The 19,915-nt window shown below is 41.2% G+C and overlaps 2 protein-coding genes across 8 annotated transcripts in view; one reads left to right on the forward strand and one right to left on the reverse strand.

The window, feature by feature from the left end:
- Window positions 1-19,915, reverse strand: part of clcn2a (chloride channel, voltage-sensitive 2a) — a 40,106-nt gene that overhangs the window by 12,414 nt on the left and 7,777 nt on the right. For 6 of the 7 annotated variants that reach the window (XM_020595627.1, XM_020595626.1, XM_020595625.1 and 3 more), the window contains exons 2-6: window positions 9,866-10,034; window positions 4,946-5,077; window positions 3,735-3,863; window positions 3,295-3,428; window positions 2,974-3,054 (exon numbers count right to left, since the gene is read on the reverse strand). In XM_020595627.1, the coding sequence (XP_020451283.1) occupies window positions 2,974-3,054; window positions 3,295-3,428; window positions 3,735-3,863; window positions 4,946-5,077; window positions 9,866-10,034 (645 nt within the window). Of the gene's footprint in view, window positions 1-2,973; window positions 3,055-3,294; window positions 3,429-3,734; window positions 3,864-4,945; window positions 5,078-9,865; window positions 10,035-10,170; window positions 10,340-19,915 lie in introns of those variants that run through there. The other variant, XM_020595628.1, reaches the window with a different exon arrangement.
- LOC109957629 (zona pellucida sperm-binding protein 4-like) lies at window positions 10,454-12,864 on the forward strand. Its single transcript, XM_020595630.1, has 8 exons — window positions 10,454-10,790; window positions 10,870-11,057; window positions 11,383-11,480; window positions 11,552-11,709; window positions 11,787-11,979; window positions 12,059-12,206; window positions 12,288-12,363; window positions 12,701-12,864. Exons 1-8 carry the CDS (start codon window positions 10,499-10,501, stop codon window positions 12,826-12,828), a joined length of 1,281 nt encoding a protein of 426 aa, XP_020451286.1. The 5' UTR covers window positions 10,454-10,498; the 3' UTR covers window positions 12,829-12,864.

A 19,915-nucleotide genomic window follows, 5' to 3' on the forward strand; every position in this document is an offset into this window, starting at 1 on the left:
AAAATTGGAGAATGTTTTTGCTTTCTTTTAAGCAGTTAAACCTCACAATAGATGCCCTACTGGTAGGTAGCTGGTTGCAGCAGTTCCTTTGACTGTACCAGTAGTACAGTATCTGCAGTATCAGATCTGCAGAGCCGCACTACTACTCTTACTTCATACAGTGGGTACGGAAAGTATTCAGACCCCCTTAAATTTTTCATTCTTTGTTATATTGCAGCCATATGCTAAAATCATTTAAGTTCATTTTTTTTCCTCATTAATGTACACACAGCACCCCATATTGACAGAAAAACACAGAATTTTTGACATTTTTGCAGATTTATTAAAAAAGAAAAACTGAAATATCACATGGTCATAAGTATTCCTTTAAAAGTTTAACGGGGTCTGAATACTTTCCGTACCCACTGTACACTCTTCTCTCTTTCTCACTGCATCATCAACCTGCTTTTAACCTGTGAAAGCTAAAACAATTTTAAATGGATTATGGGGGACCCATATAAAAGACACAAAGGTTAAAAATGATTATGCTTTTCATCCCTGATATTAAAATACTCCACAGTAAACCTGGCTCAAGGGAGGCAAAGAGAGACAACCTGGCAAGCAGATTTATACTCCCTTGATATTGTGGAGGGGAAAGGATTTGACCATAATTTTCACTTTTATTGGTTCTGTTTTAGTGGTGTTGATTCAACTGTGGTGCTCCTGAAGTGTGTTCCATTATATAGAGGTGTTTTTATTTATCTAATGTGATGTACCCAACAGCCTGGCAACTGGGTGGACGCAATGTCAACATGAGAGAAAGCAGCAGTGCCAAATACTTTGTGTTTACATATGAAACCCATTATATCATCTTTGACATTTGTTAAACATATTTTGCAGGATAAATTGTTTGTTCTGTTCATTTGTGTGCACTAATAGTTCAAAAACAGCTATTAATACTTTGTGCAAACATTTATTTAAAAGCATGCTATTTTAATTAGCATGTATAAATTATCAAAAAATGTACCCAAGATACCCACTGGGCTTTGTAAATAAATGAATGGGATACTTTCTCGATCACTGAAGTACTTTAGATCTATAAAGAGAGGATCAGTTTAATTTCTACAGCACAAAAATCATATTGCTAAAGGTAGGACCACACTTAATGACTGCTGCACCGATTATAAATTGGATTAGGGTGTGGAATAACCTCAAGAGCCATTCACACCAGACGTCATAAGAATATGGCTGAGTTGAAGCAGTTCTTTAGGGAAAAATGGTCCAAAATTCCTCCTGAACACTGTGCGAGTCTAGCCCACAGCTACAGGAGGCGCTTGCTTGAGGGTATTGCTGACAAAGGTGGTTCAACCAGTTATTAGACACTGTTGCCATCCCTTTTCACCATTACTTTGTATGTTTAATGGGTGTGTTCAATAAAGACAAGAAAGATCATGACCGTTTGTGTTTTATCAGCTTGGAAATACTGTGTCTGTTGATATGTGTGACTTTGCTGAAGATCAGATCATATTTCATGACCAATTTAGGCAGAAAACCAGGCAATTGTAAATAGTGCCCTTACCTTTTCGGCTGTAATATAACAAAGAGTGAAAAATTTAAGGGGGTCTGAATACTTTCCGTACCCACTGTATATTTGCACAGCTACATACACAGCTTCTGTCACATTTAAAACTGGAGTGTATTAAGTTTTTGAATGCCATTTATTTAGCTGCCTTATATTAAGGCTCAGAAGAAGAAACAACTGCTGAAACTAAACAGCTTTTATTGTTTAGTATTTTTATTTTCTTCTCATTGAAAACTGACCAAACAGAAGCATTATGTTGAGTTTAGAATAAGCCCCTCAAGGTACAGTCAACTGAACGTGTCACACACATTCAGCAGTAAAGCCAGAAGGGCAGTGGCGGTCTAAAAGTCAGAGGTGGCTAATGAAACAGTTTCTTGGGTCAATCTCCAAATTAGGAATGGCTAACAAAGCGGTCCTCAACTCTGAACTGCTCCAGTGGAGTGGGTCAACAAATATGACTGTGGTCTCACTGTGCAGTTTTCAGGTGTATATACTAGAACAATGGGTCTCATTCACCATCATCTTTCTAAGTGTTTTCATAAATTTATTCACAGGTTGTTCTTAAGAAAGGTCCTAAGAAAAGTCAAATGTCAAAAAAAACAAAAAAAAAACAAAACTATCTTCAAAAACAAAAAGGAAAGGTCCTAAGAAAAGTCAAATGTCAAAAAAAACAAAAAAAAAACAAAACTATCTTCAGAGACAAAAAGGACCAGGAGTCCTGCAACAGGTGGTCCGGTCCCCTCAGAGTCCTGACCTCAGCATCACGGGGTCAGCGTGGGATCACATGAAGACACAGATGACAGCGAGATGGTCTGAATCCACAGAACAACCGTGGTGAGTTCTCCAAAATGCGGGGAACAACCTACCTGCAAAGTACCTTGAACAACTGCGTGCACATGACGACGCTCCTCATTCAGTTGTTAAAAGACAAAGGACAGTCACAGCTAATATTGATTTGATTCTTCTCTCTTTACTGCACTTTGTCTGAAGCTCATTGATGAATAAAAACTATTCATGGCATTAGTTCTGACATCATTCTCACTTTACTTTCAGTGCCTAAACCTTTATGTGTGTCATTATAAACTCCCCAAATTAACTGTGTCTTCTAAAGTAGGTCGTGCTTCATCACAAAATTAAGACTAGAGTACGGTGACCGGAGATGTACACTATTAAAGTACCTTCAAGTGGTTTTCTCCTTTAATGCACAGTCATGAGATAGCTTTTCTTTATATTATCAGAAAGAAATCAAAAACATCTAAATCCCAAAACGATATTTAGTTGAAATGGTGAATGTCCCGTTCAGAGAGATAATCCGTCCTCACTGTGAGTTGCTGACATTTTACTTAAACACAGTTTTGCATCTGTATGTCTGGAAATCTATCTAACAGTTTTAATGGGGTTACTATTCTTACCATGTAAGTTCCCCCGAAAAGAGCGGCCATGAATTTGCTCAGGAGAGCAGCACACAGGCTGGCGACATGGACAAAGGGACCCTGAAAGGGCGGACAAAGAGGGAGATAAGAATGTTTAAAACACAGGATATGACTGAAAGCACATTTTATCACCGGGTATTCAGGGAAATCATTCAAAACCATTAAACCCTGCTCAAATTCTAATTCAAACTACTTTTCATGTGTCATTAGCAGTAAATGTCTTTTTTATTTTCGCAGCCATGAGACTAGAAAGTTATTAGATCATCCCAACAAATGAAGGGTAGAAAATCAGCTTTTTACCTCCTTCCCCAGAGGCATCCCACTGCCCAGGGCACAGGTCAGACCAATCACCTTAGCCACAAACGTCTTAAAAGTCAGATACTCCTTCAGGACCACCCCCCTCAGTATCGTCTTCATCTCAGGAATACCTGAACCTGGAAAACGCAAAAAAAGAGATGCCAAGTGATGGAGTGGAGAAAAAATATGAGTTGAAAGAAAGCAATTACAAAGAGAGGGATGAGAAGAATAAATGAGCAGCAAAGGAGATGTGGTGAGGGGAAAGGCTGATTGATATTCATGTAGTTTTCTGTATGCACATAAACATTATAAACGTACAGGTCCTTCGAGGCCTTACGATGCACTGTAGACCTAGTTACAGTACTCAGACATAGAAACGTAACCATAAATTATAGATATGAATGCATATGTTTACACACAAATGATTTAAGTGTGTATCTTACCCACAGCCTGAGGTGCCAGAATCTGTGTGAATCCTGCAGAGAAAGTGATGAGCACTACAGGGTAGGTGACCCAGGCGATGTACTGCAGAAGCATGTTACTGTCCAGTCCACTATACATCCACTTCTGTGCTGCACACAGACACACACAAGGATCTTAGAACAGTCCAGCAGAAAAACCATTTCTGTTGGAAACAGATTAATCATTTGACCTTCTCCCCATGTTATTCTTACATCTCTGCCTTATTCACGTGTTTTTTTCACCTATAGCAGCTCGGCAGCCACCTCCACCTCCTCATTTGCAAATAGGCGATTAAACCATTTTATAAAACAGGAAAAGTAGAGTAAGTGCTACTTGTGCATTTACACAAAGACATCTACATTTAAGAATGCACCCTCTGTCTGCCTCTGTTGATGTTTTTACATCTTTCTGGAAACCAGAGTGGATAAATATGCAGTGGATGTGGAACACGGAGTTTGCCTCAAAAATTAGAAACAAATGTTTTTACACTTTCCAGTGTTGTCACTTATCTCACAACCTCTGAAATTGACTTTGTGATCCCCTTTAGGACCCTCATGATCACTCATTTTACACATATAGCAGGCACTGTCACTAAGATTTATGTGTGTGTTTTTGAGAGATGACTTCATCATCATAAAAACAACAATTAGACTGATGTCTCAACACACACATACACCAGTTTGCCAGGTTAATGGTGGTGATTATGGGTGCCCATTAAATACCTATTTTCTGCTCATTCAGTTGTTGGACAACAAGAGATGAAAATTATGTAAATCAGAATGACTAAACTACAAATTCAGATGCATCAACACACAGCGCAGGTGTTGAAAGAGAGCAGGAGGGCACTAAAGAAACATTTAACCAGAGTAACCAGGATGCCCCACTCTTTACCAGATGTTAGCTGTGATGCACAGCTTCGCTGGTTCCCTTATTTCAGGATGACTATCAACATCTTTGTAGCAGTTAAATTTGTTTGGAAAGCCAGAATTTTCAATAACTGGGAATTAATTCAAGGGTCAGTATTAACACCGGTGCATCTGATGCCATGTGGGAGTAAAAATCAACTCGGTGTCAGCATGTCATTCAGTTTGTATTAACATTTTTCTCTACTGCATCTGTGAGAACAGTTTGATATTCACTAGACATTCGTCTTTGTAACTCCTTCCTCTCTGCCTCTCTGTCTCTTTCCTACCTTCTTGACAGAAGGCGATGGCGTAGTCCATGACCCAGCTGACCAGAGCCATGAGCAACCCCAGCAGAATGAGAAAGATCCAGTCCTCTCCTACCCGCGAGATCAGGAACTTCTGACAGCGAGATGCACACACTGAGGGCACAGAGACATAAAAGAGAGGAAAGCAAAAGTTTTAGAGATGCAAGGGGACTGCAGAGAGATCCATGTTGGTGTGAGGCTGAAAGAATCGACAGTGTCAGAGAGGAAGGGCGAAAAAGGAGCAAATATGTACTGTAGCGACAGAGGAGAAAAATATGAAGACAAGAAAGACGAAACACATTTCATATGCACACAGTTAAAAGTGTTATGTACTGTAGTTTATTAAATAGAGCAGAGAGAACTTGGACAATATGATGACAAGTAGCATAAGACTTTATACATTTGTCATTTTTCACCTCAGATATTGATTTAACAAGCAAGCACACCAGTACAGGCGACCTTACAAATCACTGAGCAGGACGCATTTAGGGAAATATGGGATTAATCAGTGATTGAATGTCAGGTATTTAATGAACTGATTAAATTAAAAGAGATCATTTATATTTATCCATAAATGGTTTTTAAGTTGAATTTCCAGCAATATTATTACTAAACATAGTTGGCCACAACTGTGGTCTAATTTGGAAGAAATAAAACTGGACATGTTTCTCTTCACCTGGAAATACAGTGAATACTCAGATTATTTATGAGGACCAAGAAAGACAGATGAAACACGTATCCTCTCATGCAGTACAGTATGAATAAAGGATGGGATATTATAAACACAATCAGGAGAGTGGACAGAGTGTTCCGTATTTACCATGCGTCAAGTAAAATGGAAAAGAACAACAAAAAAACTGAAGGAGTTTATTAGGTGGTGAGCGTCACATTATTTTCATCCACCTCAAATACAGGAATAAGGAGACAAAGCAAAGCTGGGTCACGGCTGTAAACTCTACCATTACATTAGAATCGACAATGTCGAGCTAGGACAGCTAAAAGAAGCATCAATGGACTCATTTCTTCACTCTTGTCTGTGGACACTCCCAAAGCCTGGAATTCACTTCAATATCCAGAGCATTCATAGATGTGCCCATTCCCACAGGAGCTAAAATGTGCTACTAGCACATTTACCTGATCTATATTTCATACAAAATGCTACAGTTGTGACACCTCAAGCTTTTTTTAGTAAATAGAACTTATTAGAACTCATTTAGTGTCATTTGTTATGGAGAAAACCCAAATTTTTGGAGAGACCCACAGAGAGGAACAGACAGCGAGGGGTCACACAGACAGTGCTGCCCGAAGGTGACAGTGTATTATTTTGTTGATCTTACCAATACTGTGAGAAGTGCCTGGGTAGTCAAATCCAGAAAAAAGCTTATTCTTCCGTGCCACAAACCTCAGTGCTAAGCCTCACTGCTGCACTTCCTGTCATGCTGAGCTGCAACTAATAATTACTGTCATCATTAGTCATCTGCCTATTATTTTCTCAATTAATTGTTTTGATTAGAAAACACTGAAAACATCACTTCTGTCTGGAAAAAAGTTTCACACTGAAAATAAAAAGAATGGGTCCAAATTGTTTTTAAATAAAAAAAAAAAATGTGCACAAAATGTGACAAAAATGTCAGATACAGTGTTATCTCCCTTTTCTTCGAGTAAGCTGTTTGAATGACATCGTTACTGCAGAAACATATTAAAAGAAAAAAGACAGACATTGCAGCGTTATTTCTGGTGCAGGATTCAGGTCACACAGGGATGTTCAGTCTCTCGGGGGAGGTAGGGTACCACTGTGTGTATGACAAGGCAAGCTGCCCAGCAGCTGGGTCACCTGCTGGATGGCAAGTGGCCAACAGAGAACATGGAAACACAGACACACTCACACAGATGAACCTGTCAGAGTGAACACACACCAAGATACAGAGAAATATCTAAAGATAAATCTATATGTGCAGATTGCACTTCCACCTTCTTCACTGGATCTACACCGTTCAGCCATAACATCATGACCACCAGCCTAATACACAGGAGGCAGTGCTGTAGTTGGTTGGTATCCGTGTCACTCTGCAGGTCACTGTGCATCTTCTGTGAATCCGTTTGTTTCCATAGTTCTACTGTCAGGAAGAGCACAAATGTGTCAACCATTCAGTGAAAAACTTGTGTAAAAGGAGTGAAAACTGTGGTCATGAGGATGAGTTGGAGAGAATTTTTTAGATAAATTCAACAGCCTCCCCACTCTAGGTGTGATAACACCACTACAGCCCCCGACTCTTTCTCTTCATAGAGACCAGTGTTTCTCATTTTCAACCATTTTAACAAAGGTTCAAACAAAATAGAATCTTTTGAAAACGATGAATGAAATTGAAAGGTTTAATCTACAGTAGGTTGACCTCATTATCAGAGAGCCTTGGGCATCCATGACACCCAGCGGTTCACTCTTTGTCCTTCCTTGGACAACTGTTAGTAGGCACTAACCACTGTAGACCAATAACACCCAGCAAGACCTGCAGTGTGGGAGAAGCTCTGACCCAGTCACCATCACAGTTTAGCCTTTGTCAAAGTCCCTCCAATCCTTAAGCTTGTCCAGTTTTCCTGCTACCAACACATCAACTTCCAGGACTGAATGTTCACCTGCTGCCTGATATGCATCACACACTGACAGGTGCCATGGTAACTAAATAATCAATGTTATTCACTTCATGTCATAATGTTATGGCTGATCAGTGTATATTTTTACATATTTTACAGTTCATTCCCATGTGAGAGAAACTAGGGAAATTGTTGTTCCTTCAACTCCATCTTTATTACTCTATCTCACACACATTTTTTCTGGCACCTGCACCTATCTTGACTCACTCTCACAGCTGCAGGCTCAGTGGCATTCACAGACATCTTCCTGATCCTATAATAAAAAATCACTCCCAACACCAGACATTTTCTCCACCTCCATCACAGTCCCTGACACCAATGAGTTGTAATCAACAATAATACTAACACAAGATTTTTCATCTATGAGCAGTAGATTCAAACACATACACAAAGATGCGACATAATACACTGATGCCATCCAACTTATACAATCCCTTAAAGATTCACACTAAAAGTCAACATAAACCCAACGAGGCAGGGCATGTTTTAGCTCTCCATCACGACCAGCAGCGGAGGCTTGAGCTGCATGTGTAGGCTGCCTTGTTCAAAAGCTGCAGCTCCAGTTACTGATCTCAACCGAGGCACACACTCGTAGTCCATCACCCGCAGAGATGATGTTCCCACACATAAATACATGAGATAAAAACACTAAAACTCCCACTTCCACCAGATCTGAAGGTTCTCTCTTCACACATTACTTAACAAGAATACAGCGGAGCAGCCGGAGGGTCTGTCTAAAGCTGAAGCTAAAAATATGAACACCTCTTGATTTACAACCGCACAAATCACTCTGACTGGCTCCTGATTTGAGAGTGATTGTTTTAAATGGCTTCCATTAGAGCGACTGAGGCTGGCCTGACATAGTGCAGCTTTCACCTATAGTGCAGTTTATCGTGCTTTAATCAGATCAGTAGTCACAAGGGCACAGAGGCAAAGACAGAGCCTGGGAAACAGCCATGTTACCTCACTTGTGCAAACACGTAAAAATTAACACTCTGCCATTTTTTCCTATGTTTTCTCTCACTTTTAGTGAGATTATCTAATATGTTATGTTATCCAGCTGAAATGGTAGTTATTTTCTCAGTTTGCTGATTAATAAATTGGTCCATAACTGTGGCCAACCCAAAGCCTGAATCAAGACAAACGAAACTACATTCGTCATGATCTGGGGGTGGATTCAGTGATTTACAGTGTGGGCAACAATTTAAGCCTCTTTTTTTTAGCCTGTGTTTGTTTACATTATGGTTCACTGATACCAAATAATATCAAATATCACCAAACAAGTATCAAATCATTCTTTATCACTTCCCAAAATCATACTCATAAAATATTTTCTCACTCTCCTCTAGGTGGGTGGATCATTTGGGTGTTATGAGCTCCATCTTCAAGTGTCATTCACTGCATCAGTACTGAACTTTATTTGTGGAATTCACAGCACTGAAGAAAAAAAAAAGCACTGCAATATGTCTTTGCAAAAGCAGTGTCCCTGTTACTGTGGATAATCCCCACACCTCACAGTCAATTTTTTATGTGGACTGATAGTAGAAAGCGGCTCTAATTTAAATTTGGATGAACTGATCGTTTAAGAAATTCATGGCTGCTCTGGTGACTAGCAAAACATGTCCTTTGATTTCAGTAACTTGCATAAATGAAGGTTAAACAAAGTCTTAATAAAAATGAGAACATTTGGAGGACGCAGACATACACACGGTCACAGTTTGCCACTCCATCAATTGTTGAGTACATCTGTCTGAAGTACAGCCTTCTTCTGGTGCCACTCCCTTATCTGCAGTCATTTTGGAGGACTAGACATACAAATCAACTGACAGCTCAGATTGGAGCCCTAGTCACACATACAAAAATACACCCAGCAAATCAAACATCTCTACACACATAGACATGCACGGGGGGCTGGCAGAGGGGGCTGTCCTTGTCTAACACTGAGACAGCCCTGCTGCACCAATCATTCACATTTATTCATGTTCACATACTATCCTGCTCCCTTGTGGCAGGTAGCCAGTCTGCAGTACTTTAAGAAGGTTTCAGACAAGTTTCACGCTTGTTGTAGAACTGCAGTCTGCTGCACAAGACTGCTTTCAGACCACACACACACACCAGGTCCACTTTTGTTTACCTTCATTAAACACTGCTTAATCTGCCTTTTAGGATATGTTTGTGCACTGCACTACCTGCATGCTTTGTCCCTGCAAGAACACTCTGAAGAATATTTTAGGGTTTCCTTCCACTTACATTGGCATTTTGCACAAGGGTCTTTCTCATACTCCAGGAGATCTGCAGCACGGCTGCGAATGCTGGTGTTCCTCCGCAGCCCTGCTCCATCCCGCACTCCTCCGTCTCGTAGGCGGGCTGCTTCCTCCTTGGCATACACACCCAGCTCCTGGGTGTACCGCCCATACATCTGTGTATATGAAAGACAGAAAAAGAGAGTTTTTATACAGGTGCTGTACTGTAGTGTATGTGGGAAGCACTGAACGCACTTTAAATTGAAACAGTTTAGGGTCACAGTTAAAGACAGGCAGCTTCTATGAACACACCGAGGTTTGAACTCAGAGCAAAGAGAGCCAGGTATCACAAAAAGTAATGCCTGTAAATCATAACTCCCCATAAATCACAGCTTTTCTCAAGTCTCTGTTAGAAAATCATATCCACTCAGCAGTGGTGTAAGGACTTCTTTTCAGACAGATGAGCAGACAATAAGCTCCACCTGTGAGCTCCCGACTGATTAACTCTGCAGGGCTGCTACACACTTGACTTCTAACAACAAGAGGCGGAGTTCTTAGCAAACTACACATGAGCAGTCATATATAAAACCTGTGTTTGAGGAATGCTTAATACTGTTTTGTAGCTTTTGCCAGTGTGTAGATGGAAAAGCCCACAATGGCGCTTTTCAAGAGTCTGTTTTGTGTGGTGGTTGTTTGGGCTGCTGGTGTGACTGCCCAGAGTCACTGGAGCCACCCTCTGCAGCAATACCAATCTTCTCTTCCTTCTCAGCTGCCTGAGCAACCAAAGGTCCTTCCACCTGAAGCTCTCTCTGATGAATGCCAAGTGGAGGAGCATGAGAAGATCCAGTGTGGGACTCCAAATATCACATCTGAGCAGTGTGAAAATATAAAGTGCTGCTTTAATGGGCAGCAGTGCTACTATGGGAAAGCAGGTAGAGTATTTTCTCATAAGCACTGGAGGAATAACAAATCTCTGAACTACAACAGAAACGTGTCTGTCTTCTCATTTAGTGACTGTGCAGTGTACCAGGGATGGCCAATTTGTGGTGATCGTGGCTCGACAAGTCATTCTGCCCCATGTAGATGTGGAATCGCTCAGCCTGCTGGAACCAAGTGACCTGTCTTGTAGTCCTGTTGGTGTCACCTCTGCATTTGTCATCTTTCAGTTCCCTGTGACTGCATGTGGTACTGCACTCAAGGTAGGTGAAGGCTTTGATTAAGTGAGGTGAGAGCTGTAACATGTAGAGCTGTAGGTGATGGCAAACTTATCAATAACAGTTTGTTGTCTAGCTCCTATGGAAGTAAAGAGTGGGGGGGGGGCACAATGGCCCCAGGTTTAGCTGAAGACTGTCATACTCTTCCCTATAGTTCCTGTATGTAACATGTCAAAGTGAAAATACTGTTGGGGCTTAAAGACAAATCAACCATAGCATCTAGAATTGAGTGCTTCTTCATATGAATGATCCAGGAAAGTGACCAATTTGTTTTTTAATCTGCAAATTTTTCAAAACATGCAATCTACAGGAAGAAGATGGTTATGTGGTTTATGAAAACCACATGTCTTCCTCATATGAAGTGGGAATTGGTCCCAGAGGCTCAATCACCAGAGACAGCCATTTTGAGTGAGTTGGTGTACAACTACTTTTTTTTTGTGGCCCACTGAGATTTTCTATAAAGTCCTATCTTCCAACAGGTTATTGTTCCAGTGCCGATATTATGGTACTGCTGTGGAAGCGCTTGTTTTTGAGACAACTGCTATTCCTCCTCCTGTGCCGGTTGCAGCTTCAGGCCCCCTCAGAGTGGAGCTCAGACTGGGCAATGGACAGTGTTACTCAAAGGGATGTGTGGAGGGTACGTGTCTCAAAGGCCTGTAATGTGCCACCTAGTGCAAAATTGGATATTCTAAAACAGTGCTGTGTTCCTTGCAGAAAAGGCAGCGTATAGCTCCTTCTACACTCTAGCAGACTACCCAGTCACTAAAGCACTCAGGGAACCTGTGTACGTTGAGGTGCGGATCCTGGAGAGGTCGGATCCAAACATTGTCTTGAACCTGGAGTACTGCTGGGCCACATCTACCTCCAACCCTCAGAGCCTTCCACAGTGGGATCTCCTGATTGATGGGTATGTAAAACAGATCAAATAACTGGGTTGTGTAAAAACTCTGCAATGCTCTAATAAACATGATCTTCCTTGGCTCCAGGTGTCCCTATGCTGATGATCACTACCTGACCACAGTGGTGCCTGTGGATGAATCCTCTGGGCTGCTTTACCCAACCCACTACAAACGCTTCATCATTAAAATGTTCACGTTTGTGGATCAAACCACCTTGACTCCTGATAAGGGCATGGTAGAGTCCAGCTTGCTTGCATTGATCTCCTTGACAAATCTAACTGTACTTGTTCCAACATGCAGCTTGTGTACTCTACAGGTGTTCATTCACTGTTCAACGGCAGTGTGTTATCCCAGCAGCACGGACTCCTGTGAGCAGCCATGTCACCGCCAGCGTGAGTAGCTCCTTAGAAGTTGTAGCTGCAATTTGGATATAGTTCAGTGTAACTATAATTGAGTTGAGGGTAGGGTAACTGGAGCTGCATAGCTTTTGGTAAGATCTGTGTACATAATTTGCATATGGCAAACCCTAACCAACTCCTAAGTTGGAGGAAAGCTGGGAGTGGTGTATACCTGCCTACATAGGTTACAAGAGCCGAAGATGAACAAAGCAAATATCACTAGAGATGGAACCTGACAATATTTGGCAGTTGAATAAAGTGAATGCATTTCTCTTTCAGCAGTAATGTAAAACAAATCTGAAGTGACAGATCTAATTTCCTTCTCTTGCAGGGAGAGCAATAGCTGCAGTGAGGACAGTCTCCTCAGAGCAAAGAGCTGTCGTCTCAAGTGGAAAGCTGATCCTGACAGAACAGAGGACTGCATCCGCTCCAAAGGCCCAAGTCCACTGGCAGCCATAGTTGGCTATGATCTTATTAAAATTTGTTAAAAGCTCATGCTTCAACTGTCTTTTCTGAATTGCTATTTGAAGGGTTATTATTGGCTATAATTTTTGCTGAGGTAGGTTTTCATTCAGAGTGAGCCAGTTAACCTTCTGTGCTGAAAATGCAAGATTGCATTACATGTAGCTATAAGTTGGAGTGAGGGCATACAAAACTAATTAGCCCTGAAAATAAGTGGCTGAGGTGTGTAATTCTAGGAATGGTTGTAAACTGTTTACAGTACTGGTGGCATGAACATGATTCAGACTTTCCTCCCCTCAAAACGTCTCTACCATGCCACACTCTCATTGGTGTGAGCAGCACAACTCTGGACTTGCTGATCTACTTCCCCTTTTTTCTGATCAGTCCCTCCAGGTTTCTCTGGAGGCTATACCTTGCAACATCTCTCCTCCACTGCTTTGTGCACCACCTTGATCACTGGGCCCCCTCTGCCTCTTTTGAGATGGGCATCGCGACTCTTTCTGCTCACATGAACACGAGGTGCAGAGGGGAAAGCAAAAGCAGCCATATCGGGTTCAGTCTGACAGACGAGCAGAGGGCTATGCTGTCGGGATGCTCATCTTCCATTTCAATCTCCATCCTGCTGGGAAATGTTTGTGCAAGACTGCTATAAATCATATCCAAATATCAGCATGGCCTCATCTAAGCCACAGATTGTGGAGGAATGAGCTGATGGGTGTGAAGTGATCAATCTGAAAGGCTGCTGTGTGGCCATGTCAGAAATGTAAGGTTTTGTCACATGTTCAAAATTCTTTCAAGGCCCACTGCTGGATTTAAAGTAGGCTGTGACATGCTAATAAAATTAAGAGACAACTGGACCCTCTTATGCATTTGTTATATAGGAACTAACACTTAGATTTAAGTTTTTCTGATGTAAACATTTCTTTTAAAGAACTAAGTGCTCGAAATGATCCCAGATCCAGTGTAGACGGGAGGAACCACTGTAGTGGCCGATATGTTAGTGCTCATATTTGCTGTTTTAAGAGACTTAAATTAATTTATCCTTTAAATGTAATTGTAACACTTGGTATTCTAGCATTGTTTGCCTTTGTGATGCGAAGACAACGCAACCTTCACACCGCAGTGGTCAGCCTAATTCCTAAAACTCCGTAAGGCATACAAATGTGATGTCATTTCTGCCCATAAATTGCTTTGTCTTTTGCCCTTACTGGAAAGTGACAGTTGAGAAAAAAGAATTACAGCATGCATCAAACATCTGGCCAGAACCAAACGGGGGACACTAGATAAAATATAAATCACTTTGATTCCAATAGTATTGTTCAATTATGCACTTTAGGACATGCACCTGTCAGTGAACCCATATTCACACAGCACTGATTCTGACTGATGTCCAGTCATAGTGCATTCAGTGTGTTGTCTGTTATAAAGCTCACTGATTATATGGCTAAAGGCTCCATGACCAAATGTTTGCAGTACTGTCACATCAAGATAGTTTTAACTGTACTGTGAATCGCAGCTGAGATGACAACGAAGCTCACTGGGGAGTCCCACTGCTAAGAGTTACTGATTCAGTCACTGTCAGTGATTCACTAATCTCTGAGTGCAGTCAGTTCACTTCAAAGGTTTCAGAGGCTTCTCCTCTGTAGCGAGAGAAGGATCTTCTACCCTGACAGTATATAAATTCATTGTACACTCATCCACCTGTTAATATCCTACATGCACTCTACAGTACAGTTACATTTAGACAAAAACATCCAAATAAAATATGAAAAGCCCAAAATGGTGACAGAATCATTAAGACCATGTTACTATTTTCTAAAATAAATGGCCCATATCTGTCAAGCACTAAAGCTTCTGACCTGTGAGAAACTGCATGGAGGGACACGAGCATTCTCCACAGTGGTAACTGGTCTACATTCTACCACTATATTTATCTCTACACTGGGAAATAAAATGTATTCACAGAGTTTCAACTTTGCTTCTGAAACTTGTTTTTGCAAACACAATCGCCTGCACCCACTCATGTAGTATAGTTACACAAACCAAGACAAACTCTCATTAGGAGCATAAACTGGGCCTGACCGTTTCTTTCTTCAGCCTGTGTGAAAGCAATCACTGGCCATCTGGAGCACGGCCCCCTGGGTGAGCAGCAGGTGGGCCCCTGTGGGTTAAATGAGCTGTTCTCTGTAACCAGTTTACCTCCCACATGACCAACTTCTGCATCTACATTAGTCAGCTGACCTCCCACATCACAACCCTTTAAACCAGCTCAACTCCCACTAGTTGCTATAAACTGGTCATAAACCATTTTCAGTGCAAAGTGTTTTACACAGGAATAAAATGTGTTTACCACAAATGAATGTGAGTAAAACTGAGGTCCAACTCACATTCATTTAACAAATTCAGGTGGACAATCAGCATCCTGGAGCCAAAAACAATCTTAATTTGGACACAAAGAAGAGGAAAACTCTCATGGTTGACTGTGACAGGCTGAGGCACTTGTCAATCATTGCTCACATCCTAATTCTCTTCCTCATTATCTCCTTGTTTGAACAATAATTCTCATATTTACCACCTAATAAGATAAAAAATATTGACTGTGCACCTGGTGGCATCCAGGTCTACATCCTGAGACACAGGCTTTCCCACTCAGAGGGGAAGGTTTTGTTTGGTCAAAATGATCTGGGAAACTGGGACAATGACCATATACTCAAATGTAATCATCTTAATATTACTGAGTGTGTTGGCAAATCAATGAGCAGGACAGCTTTATGAAAATGTTGGATTTACAACATTGCTGCATCAATGTCCATCCATCATCTAAACGGCCTATCCTGAAGAGGGTCGTGGGGGCTGGAGATAATCCCAGCTGACATCGGGTGAGAGGCGAGGTCCACCCTGGACAGGTCGCCAGTCTATCACAGGGCTGACACTTAGAGACGGACAATCACACACACCCACCTACACTCACACTCACTCCTAGGGGCAATTTATAGTCATCAATCGACCTAAGCTACATGTCTTTGGGAGGAAGTCTGAGTACCCGACACAGAAAGGCCAGGGCTCAAACCCAGAACCTTCTTGCTGTGAGGCGACCGCACTAACCACCACGTCACCATGCCGCCCCCTGCATCACTGTGAGCACTTTAATTTCTCAGCAATTGAATTCACTGGATAAGCCAACAACAGCCATTCTTGTTGCTATTCTATCTATGAATAATTTCTCCGTGGCATTTCCAAAAAAAAAACTCTATAAAGCTATAGTATGTAACGTTTTTCAAATATTACTGTTTTAGAAATCTGCTCCAAAACTTTTCTTAATGTGGAGAGGTGCTGTTGAAGCCTCCTGTGACCCAGATCATTGAACAGCACTGACTGCAGTGCAGAGATATTAGCTTGAAAGATTTTGAGCGAGATTGACCTCTCTAACCAATCAGGGATTTTCAATTATTTCTGCTTGATCAGTAAGTTCTGTTGTATTCTCATTTACTGTACATTTTGTATCGACAAAGATCTGAAGAGCTGGGCAGCGCATGGTGGAGCGTAGCAGATCGTGGCACAGCATAGTGGAGCAGGGAGAGGGAGCGCTGGGCCGAGCAGAGTGGACAAATTTGGAGTTTCATGCTAGCGCTACCTTAAGTTACATACTGTAGCTTTAAATTCCATCACAGAAGACTTTAACCATATTGCTCACAGGAACTTGACAACTGATAATAAGTCTTGTTACAGACACACTGGTATCTGTGTATATATCAACTACAGAGGAAACTGACAAGCCTCATTCAGTGTGTCCCTTGATCAGAATTAAAGGGATCCATAACAAGATTATTTATGTTACAAGTTTATGCTTTGAAAAAGTACTACCAGCCGATATATTGTCACTAAATACAGTATGTACTAGCAAGGGACGTACTCTCATCATTACCCTACTGCAACTTACATTTCACTCTCCAGCAGTGCTGACTGAACAGGATCACAAGAAGAGATCACCACATGTCCACCGACTTTCTTCTATGTACTGCTACATCGCTCACTTTGCCACCATGTGCAAGCCTAGCACAACAGATGAGATAAAAAGGTCTCTATTATTCAGCAATTCCCGAGGCACTGTGGGATAATTTATTCATTGTGAGGAGACAGCAAGGACAAATATTTGAGTCTGATGAAGGCTTGAACATCTAAAACCTTCATCCTCGCTGCTTTTATTAAATACATATTCATAGGATGATTTTAATCTGTTCTTGTTTGTAGTGTGTTGAGAGTGTCATCGCTGGGTCAGACCCTCCTACACACTGTTGTGGTGGTGTATTGATGGGACCAGGGGAATAACAGGAGGACTCACCGGAGGACTAAAGCACTCTAGACTAATCTGAACCAGCGGTTTCCAGGAACAATGTTAACAAATTAAATTAGAGGAGAATCTGACAAAGGCAGGTGCACATTTGGGGACTACATTTGCATTCATATAGGTAGCCAAGACTGCTTTAAGTATAGTTAGATGAGTCAGAGCTCACACACACACAACCGCTCATGCACAGTGAAATAAACATGCAAAACCTTGATGCTGTTAAGCAGAGCTATAAACACATGAAACCCTCGAACACCATGCACTCATATTATATTAGTAGGAAGCAGCATGGCGGGCGGAGAAGGCTTGAGGGGGGTGTCAGAAAGACCGAGGGATCAAGCTGAGGGAGTGACATCTCGTCTGAGCTCGCTGTGTCATGTACCTCATGACACTCATTTACAGAGATTACGTTCACAACAGGTTTAAAATGAGTTGGGAGGCAGAGCAAGGAAACAGAAGCCGCACTGTGGTTTTGTGAACATAAGCTATGCACATAGTAATATTTTAGTCTGAATAATAAAAGGGTTTTTTCCTGTGATGCAAAGAAAAGACATCTTAACCACAGTTTTAAATTTAACCACTGATTACATTTGTGAGGTGCAGTACTCAGTTTTATGCTGATTTATGCTTCTATACTCCGCTACAGCTGCTGCTTAACTGTATTTTATTATACAGTTTGTTATTTAGCCCGCTGTTACTTATATGAATAGTAAAATATTAAAAACACCTCTCAGTTCAACAGCACCACAAACTAGGGAGGGTTTGCTGCAGAACTGCGGGATTTTGTATTCGGCTCTATGCGTGACCCTTGTTCACTCATTCACACACAGACACACACTCACACACTGATGGCAGCACCTTCAAGGACCTCCAGGGCACCTGCCAAGGACGGCCTTGAGCTACGGTGGCTTCCACTTTCAGAGGGAAATATTTAACCTTTTACTCTATTACATGTATTTGACAGAAGAGTTGAACCAAGCAGATGATTCACTGAGAAGTCAAACTAATTCAATTGAATGATTTTCTGGCAATAATAAAATATGACACTTTTAAATATATGTATGTGTATTTTTTTTAGCAATACTTCCATCCTTTTATTTAAGTAGGGGATCTCAGTACTTCTTCCACAAGTGTTTATTTCATAAAACCACTTCTTAATTAATTTACTGTTGTCAGCTAATATTATTCTTTAGAATTATTAAACCCTGTGTCCTCTTGAGAGGATTTATAACAGAGTGTACAAGTATATTATATACTGTATCTACACTGCTCAAAAAAATAAAGGGAACACAAGGCAAAATAAGACATTCAACTACAGTGGTGTGAAAAAGTGTTTGCCCCCTTACTGATTTCTTATCTTTTTGCATGTTTGTCACACTGTAATGTTTCAGATCGTCAAACAAATTTATATATTAGTCAAAGATAACACAAGTAAACACATCATGCAGTTTTTAAATGAAGGTTTTTATTATTAAGGGAAAACAAAATCCAAAACTACAAAGCCCTGTGTGAACAAGTGTTTGCCCCCCTGTCAAAACACTGGTTTATCGCACCTGAGTTCAATTTCTCTTGCCACACCTGTTCGCAATCAAGAAATCACTTAAATAGGACCTGCCTGACAAAGTGAAGTAGACCAAAAGATCCTCAAAAGCTAGACATCATGCCGAGATCCAAAGAAATTCAAAAACAAATGAGAAAGAGAATAATGGAGCTCTATCAGTCCGGAAAAGGTTATAAAGCCATTTCTAAAGCTTGGGGACTGCAGCTTTGAGCAGTATATTTGAAAAGACACTCTTTGATTTGTGAACATACAGTACAGGGACCATGGTGGATTTTACAAGTCAAATGAGCTGAGAGATTTTTGTCTCTGTAGTCTGTGCTGTGGCTAGTTTAGTGGTGCGCAGGTAACAGTCCTGTGTGGAAGTGGCTTGAAATGGACTTAAGCCAGCCCCTGTGGAAGGGAACAGACAGAATGCTGACTATGAAGAACTAGATCCCCCTGAAGAAACAACACTTTTAGGTGTGTGTGTGTGTGTGTGTGTGTGTGTGTGTGTGTGTGCAGTACAGACAGAAAGAAAGATGCTGAGATACTACATACAGTAGATTTTTCTCTTCAAATAACTTTCTTGCTGAAGCGCAAGGAAGGTTCTCATGACAGATGCACCAAATGGCGATGAGAGGTATGCTATCACTCCAATTTCAAAGCCCAGAAATCCTTAAAAGTCGTGGATGCAAGCAGCATGCTCTTATTTACCGACCCAACTGCTCTGTGACAGTTCACACAAGACAAAAGCAACAGCTCTCACACTGGTGAGTTCAGTTTTCTGTGGACAGAGTGCTGTTCATCAGGCAACTTGTGTCTACAATTGTAAACTAATTAACTTGCACATGAGTGATCTGCATGGAAAGTAAAGCGATTCACATATCCTGTACTAGATGTTATATTTAAAGATTTCAGTGGTTGGTGAAAGGAAATCAATATTTCATCTCACTGAGGGAGTCTTCTCTTCTCCTGCACCACAGTATTTGTATTTTACATAGAAATATTGCAGTAGTGTGACTTTAAATATTCATCAACTGCAGACACATGGACAGAGATACGTCAGAGTGAGAATTGGTGAGTCTTGATAGTCAGTGCAGCAGGTTTCTCAGAGACAAACACGCAGATGCATACATTCAGAAAGGCCTGCAGCATGTGTACTGTATATCAATTCTGCTGTGCTGCAGTGCCCTCTG

Source organism: Monopterus albus, unplaced genomic scaffold, assembly GCF_001952655.1.
Source record: "Monopterus albus unplaced genomic scaffold, M_albus_1.0 scaffold28.1, whole genome shotgun sequence".
Classification (NCBI taxonomy): Eukaryota; Metazoa; Chordata; class Actinopteri; order Synbranchiformes; family Synbranchidae; genus Monopterus; species Monopterus albus.

What these genes read in the sequence shown, in the direction of transcription:
- LOC109957629 (XM_020595630.1), top strand. Translation starts at nt 10,499, where the DNA reads ATGGAAAAGCCCACAATGGCGCTTTTCAAGAGTCTGTTTTGTGTGGTG. An exon ending in CATGTGGTACTGCACTCAAG is followed by an intron (nt 11,058 to 11,382) that starts GTAGGTGAAGGC and finishes TGCAATCTACAG; the next exon opens with GAAGAAGATGGTTATGTGGT. An exon ending in CTCAAAGGGATGTGTGGAGG is followed by an intron (nt 11,710 to 11,786) that starts GTACGTGTCTCA and finishes TGTTCCTTGCAG; the next exon opens with AAAAGGCAGCGTATAGCTCC.